At 45.3% G+C, this 6277-nt stretch overlaps 1 protein-coding gene across 1 annotated transcript; it reads right to left on the reverse strand.

Annotated features, from left to right (window-relative positions):
- Positions 1-345: 345 nt before the first annotated feature.
- On the reverse strand, positions 346-5482 carry LOC119378790 (acetyl-coenzyme A synthetase, cytoplasmic). Its single transcript, XM_037647814.1, has 3 exons — positions 5270-5482; positions 4450-4495; positions 346-3470 (listed from the first exon to the last, which is right to left on the reverse strand). Exons 1-3 carry the CDS (start codon positions 5480-5482, stop codon positions 3271-3273), a joined length of 459 nt encoding a protein of 152 aa, XP_037503742.1. The 3' UTR covers positions 346-3270.
- Between the last annotated feature and the right edge of the window lie 795 nt (positions 5483-6277).

A 6277-nucleotide genomic window follows, 5' to 3' on the forward strand; every position in this document is an offset into this window, starting at 1 on the left:
ATTCCCCATCAGGGGGGCAAAGGTTCATCGCAGCGGCCCCCACCCTACTAAGTCAATGTATGGGGCAGATTTTGCGCCGCCCCCTCTTAAGTGATTAGGGGGGGCGCCCCCCCCCCCCCTGCACCCCCTGTGCGCACGCCTATGCCTACACATGCAACCTCTAATGATATCTAAACGTTGAAGAACTACTATTTTTCATTTTTAATATTAAGCTGCCATGCATAGCAACATTCATTAAAGATTATCAAAGAGTCACAAAGAATAACCTAATGGTCATAAGTGCAAATTTCTTTATAAAATGTGACATAGTGGACTGCTTAACTGTTTAAATTAATGAGGCACATAGCTTGCTGGAACATTTTATTGCACTTTCGCCTACAGGGCCATGCATTGTACACGCGTAACAATGAAAAAGCTACGAAGTAAGAACATCCACTGCACTGCTGATCACTCCACAGCACATCGATGGCACTCGACAAGCAGTAAAAGCCATAAACAATGCACCATCGTTGCACCACATACAACAGGTCATGCACAATGTGCGCTTTGATGTGTTCACCAAGACATTTAAGACCAGAGATCTTGAGTCTGGTGCTGCAGATGGCAAGCAATATACAGATGGCCACAATAGCGAATTTTGCACGTACGTGCAATGAGGTACTTTTGCATAGCACTGACAAATATTGCCTCAGCTGCAGGGGAAGAAAATGTTTCTTGACAGCCTTGCACGCAACCTGAGATACAAGTGTGCACGTACACACTTGAGTTGTTTCCTGACTAAGAAGCGTTTCTATCACCCTAGTCACACACCCTTTGGCCTATTTGAGAGCAGCTGCTAGCCAAAGTCAAGTCTTAGGTATGGCCATAGTCCTGACAGGGCAACACCCATCATTGTGACAAGGTGCAACGTACATGGATGCCAAGTCGTCAAGTATGAGTGCAAACAGAGGTTGCAATGCACACAGGATTAGAGAAGCACCCAAATAAGACTCTTTGGTTATAAGTGAACCGCTGCTTTTCTAATTGTGTGCTGGTGCATTTCAAGATCGGCTCAGATACGCATCAGCCACATTAGAAGAAAAGCACCTGTACCACAGAAGCACACAAAATGGCATTAACTTCACAATGCGCAAATCAAATGGAATTCACCATAACACCTGCGCATTTGACTGAGACATCGTAGCTTGCTTAGTGCAGTGCACTTCTAACGTTTGAAATAGCCTCTATCAAGTGAAAAATATTTTATACATCACTTTTAACACACCTCATGTTATTCCCTAATTGCACTACAGCAAATTCAACTGACATTCGTAATGGTTTCGACATGACAGGCACCACATTGTTTCTGGGCTTCGGATTCAACATGCAAGTCACTAAGGTCGGTCGCAAAGTTGTAAAAGACCATAACAGACTCAAGCTAATGGCATCATAGCACGGTTATTTCTACATTTCACCAGCTTTGAATGCAGATTAAACTTGCTAAAATGAGCGTTTATTTTGTCTACTATTAACCTAAATAGTAGCTCACTTTGGAAGTCGCTGTTACTGGCATGACAAGGTCAAATGCCATAAAGTTTAAAATGTGCGGCAGCTCCACTGCAGAAAATGTCATTCGTGAACTTCAGGCCTTCATGTCACCTCTTGTGGCCATGTGGCACGGTATAAAAGAATTGCTGCAAGATGTTTACTGGAAATTAAAAACAAAATTTTGCAAGAATGCCACATATAGAAGAGCAGAGTTAATTTGACGGTGCTTTATCGGAGAGACCTGCATTTGCAGCATGCTCTGTGGTTACAGCATGACCCTTAAAGAAATGTAGCTACATGGCACACCAACCTATGCTGATGGGTTGCTGGATACTAGCTACGTAATTATGCGATATGGCGTGAACACTTGATGAGAAAAGTTTAACAGCCTAGACTGATTGTCTGATGCAGCTGAGGCATGCAAAAGGCTCCACGGAACGAAAGGAGGCAACGATACTGCACAGGCCTTCGATAACGGCTCTTTCAAGCAATGCACCGAAATACACCTGAAAGAAACGACAAGTTACCATCCCCTATGCTTGGTGCTGCTAGAGGTAGAGAGTCCACAAGCACCTTCGCAACTGTTCCTAGGATGGTGAAAGCGTTTGATTGTCTTTGCAGAGCACCTACACTGTGCCGTCAAAATGCCCACACAAATGCACTTTTTTTGGCTTTATGCGTGTCATGGGGTTGACACATGGGAGCAAAATAATGGCTCACGAAAGGATGTGTGAATGCTGAAATAAGATATGCTCATTGTTTTTTCTGGTCCACAATGCCACCAATGACCAATGCCCGCTGAACGGGCTGCCACGCGTGTTTTTTGGAGTGAGAGGAAATGAAAAGTGCTGCAAGCCACTTGGCCAAAGAACGCTGGGGAACACGGCAACTTTCGTGGCTGGGAATACGGTCACGAAGAATCTACACGTCACACCAATTTCAACGACTAGTGGGTACGATCACATACAACTTGAAAGAGTAGGTCTTTCTCTATATATTGCACCGGGCAAGAATAAACTCTGAAGAAGCAACAACATCTTTAAAAACTTGAAATTTTTTCACTAAACCACAACCCTGAGGTGGGCAAGAGATCAGAGGTCATGCCAGTCCAAAGAATGTACATATTTATATATATATAAAAAAACAACATGCCCAAGAATAAAACAGTGATAAAGGCGCATGACCTCCTGCCAACGTAACACAGTGTATCACTAAACAACAACAGCTGCAAGATTAAGTAGATTCTCGGCTAGTTGCATGCACTGTGTGCATATCTGGCAGAGCAACCCTTCCATCCAATTCTGCACCAGCTTTGAAGAGACCCAGAATGCAAGCTAGTCGGTCGGCCACAGTGTCAGCCCAATTCCTCTGTCTGGATGGCACGCTCCTTCACCGGGAAAGCTGAGCCGCAGGTTATCAAAAGACGCACAAATGTTTTCATTGTGTACCCGTGCAGTATAGCAGCATTTGTGAAGCCTAGGTGCCACAGGCGATGGCAGCTATCCACTGTGCCGCTTAGGACTAGCATAAATAGCAACCCGACTTTTCACGAGTAGTTTTTCCACGACTACAGCTGCCGTTAAGTACGTATTCACATCGGCTCTCCACAACAAATTATTCGTTTTAGGCATCGCCTCCAGGTCGGGATCGCTCGAGTGTGCCGAGCTATGGCACTAAGAGGCTTCTGGTCCAACCATTAGATTGCATTCTGGATCACTACAGTGTAAGCCCGGTTGAGTTGGTCTAGGCCACGGGTGGCCTCGTCTTAAAGAGGGCCTCGACAACATTCTCGTCTGCCAAGGTGCTGAGGTCTCCGAAATTGCGGTTATTCCGGGCAACTTGGCGCAGCACGCGACGCATTATCTTCCCCGATCGGGTCTTGGGCAGTGCCTGGGCGTGGTGGATGTACTCGGGCGTGGCAAAGGGACCAATCTTGGTTCGAACTGAAAAGAGGCGCAGCACACACACTCACCATTGCTGCTTGTTGCGACAGTTGATGCATTTCATTTGTTGAACTGCGTTGTGCAAATCTAACTGCAGTAATCTGATCTTATTATAGTCCGCCTCACAAGCTACTTCTAATGAAGTAATAAAAAAAAGTTAGCGCAGCATGCACTAAGCCGAGCAAGGCTGTTTCAGTGTCTCTTGTTCACCATGTGTACAGAATGCTTGGGCGGTCATGATGATAATAACTTTCCATCTACGACACACGGCAAACCTCGACCGTAACAGCCCTGCTGTAAAAGAATGGTTTGTTTTACACAATGCTACGTATTGCTTGACAATTTCCATTGCATTTTCCCTGGTAAGTGATGCCTTAGCTTTACTCCTGCTACAGAGTACTAATTCAACAATCTAATGTGCAGAATATTGAAGCACTAGACATCCCGTTTTCCTTCTACTGGGAATAAGGTGTTTTTGATTTATTGTAGTATGTTCATTCAAACCTGTGTTAAATCTGTTACTGAAGGGAAAGTTAATTTTAAATATTACACAATTCTTTACAACTTTAGCATGCCCCCAAATGATAAACCTAGGTGTGATAATCCAATTACGAAGCATTTTATTTTACTTTCTGTTTCACATAAGGAACCGAGAGTTGCATTATCCTTCCCATTCTGGCTTTCAGTGGATGCTCACACGTTTTCCATCTCTGAAAGTGACCGATCACGAATATAGCGCCCGACAAGCTTGTAGGTGCAAGCAGTTACAGCAACAAAGCACACATTTCGGCATGGTTTGCAATAGGTGAGAAGACGATGAAAGGCCACTTCAAAAAGAGCAGTAAGGTCACTAGAGGTGGTGACATAAACATGTGCAATGGCTTCTCGGCAGAAGGGCATCACTTGATAGTGTTGCAGGAAGCAATCACTTGGACCACCCTGTTTTCTGGTAAAACCCACTTGTGGCTGAGACACTCACCTTTCTCCTTGAGCTCGCTCACCAGCTGGTCATTGAATTCGTGGCCCTGAAAGATAATGATGCCATGCACTCACAAACAGGCTGCAGGTAGCTCGTGTAAAAGCCTGCTTGTCAATGCAGTCTTTACGAAAGAAAACAGGCCATTCACCGCTTATTAAATGCCACCGGTGACTTGCTGCATACAAACGCTATTAAATATACCCCTTCCTACGTATTTTCTCTAAAGCAACAAAAAATGTCACCAGGTCCTTTAAGCTAACGCTAAGGAGATCACAGGACAAAGCACTCCTGATTCACGCTCAATTGACTTGATTCCGTTGATTCACTTTAATTTGTACTGCCATGCATTTGACACCTTTACACCAGCATCTAAGGTCACAAGAATATTGCTACCATTCGTGTTTAAGCTGCAACAGATGCAGCCAGATTTTTTTACTCATGAGAGATATAAGGCCCTAATAAGCCAGTATTACACCCACAAATCTCCTTGTGACATTGTTGCGCCTGCTCACACAACCACAGCCTGTCAGTTTCACGGGACAGTCTTACATGGCCCGAACATGGGAGCCTACATGTCCAGGCCGCCCTCAGACTTTTCACACGTGCAGGCTAGCGGCAAATACAACGCTGCGGCAGCTTTTGGATGTTGCAACGTTGCAATTTTAGATCTCGAAGGACCAAGAAATTCCTTTCTCGATTTTACAAACTTCCAGATTCAATGAAACAAACGAAATCACGTTTCCACTGCATACAATTCCATAGTCAATTTCCAGGCGATATTTTTCAAAGAGAGCATGCAACATTTCAACCTGTAACTCACATCCTTAAGTACGACAAAGCAGTAGAGGCATTCGCCCTTGACGGGGTGTGGATTTGCAACCACCGCAGATTCTGCCACGGCTAGATGCTCGATTAGCGCCGACTCCACTTCGGCTGTGGACAGCAGGTGGCCCGAAACATTGAGCATGTCGTCCATGCGGCCAGTGACCCAGAAGTAGCCGTCCTTGTCTCGTCGTGCCCCTAGAATGTGCATGCACCATGTACATGTGTTCCCGCTCTATGTTCAAGCCTTGAGAGTAGAACTTTTTTTACTGATCATGGTATAAATGCAAACCCTGTGGCTGATGATGTACTGTGGTGATCGCTGTGCAAATAACGCAGAAATAATGGGGTTCCAGTTTGCTCTGGCACTGAATGCACCAGTAGCAACATCAAAGAGCACTGACAAGTAGCGGTGTGCAAATAGTGAATTTCATATCGAATTGAATTTGAATCGAATAGTGCTGAATAGTGGCCAAAAATATTGAATAGTGTATATTTACACGAAACGTGTACCACCAATTACGGCAATACAAAGGAAAAATGAGGGACGCTATGGCGTGGTGACACCTTTATTACGCGCTTGTTCGGGAGGGTTTACTTTTTCAGCTTTTATGAGCGCGCAGGCATGTTGATAGGAGAGCCGCCGTTCCAGTCAGCAGCCTCGCTCCTAATGTCATAACCTCCTAACGGCTAACAGAGAAGGGTACGGTAGCTATTCTTTTCTCCCATATGGTAGCGCAATACGGCTCATCTGACAACGGTAATAGTATTGTGCTTCATCGTCATGAGTTCTCCGGGGCCAAAAATCTTCGGGTGGCCGTTCACAGCAGCGTTTAAACTGCGCGCCGGTGCAATGGTGAAATTTTCTGAACGAGTGATGCGGCGTGGCAGTGGCGACTGTACAGTGTGAACCAATTTTCACACTTGAAGTCGGCCCCGAGGGTTTCGTGGGCCAAAATCGGGACGTTTTGCAGCAGTTACGGCACACGCGACCGAACTATGCAAG

This window comes from Rhipicephalus sanguineus, unplaced genomic scaffold, assembly GCF_013339695.2.
Source record: "Rhipicephalus sanguineus isolate Rsan-2018 unplaced genomic scaffold, BIME_Rsan_1.4 Seq983, whole genome shotgun sequence".
Lineage (NCBI taxonomy): Eukaryota > Metazoa > Arthropoda > Arachnida > Ixodida > Ixodidae > Rhipicephalus > Rhipicephalus sanguineus.

What these genes read in the sequence shown, in the direction of transcription:
- LOC119378790 (XM_037647814.1), bottom strand. Translation starts at nt 5,482, where the DNA reads ATGCACATTCTAGGGGCACGACGAGACAAGGACGGCTACTTCTGGGTC. An exon ending in GCTTTGTCGTACTTAAGGAT is followed by an intron (nt 4,496 to 5,269) that starts GTGAGTTACAGG and finishes ATTATCTTTCAG; the next exon opens with GGCCACGAATTCAATGACCA. An exon ending in GAGCGAGCTCAAGGAGAAAG is followed by an intron (nt 3,471 to 4,449) that starts GTGAGTGTCTCA and finishes GCCTCTTTTCAG; the next exon opens with TTCGAACCAAGATTGGTCCC.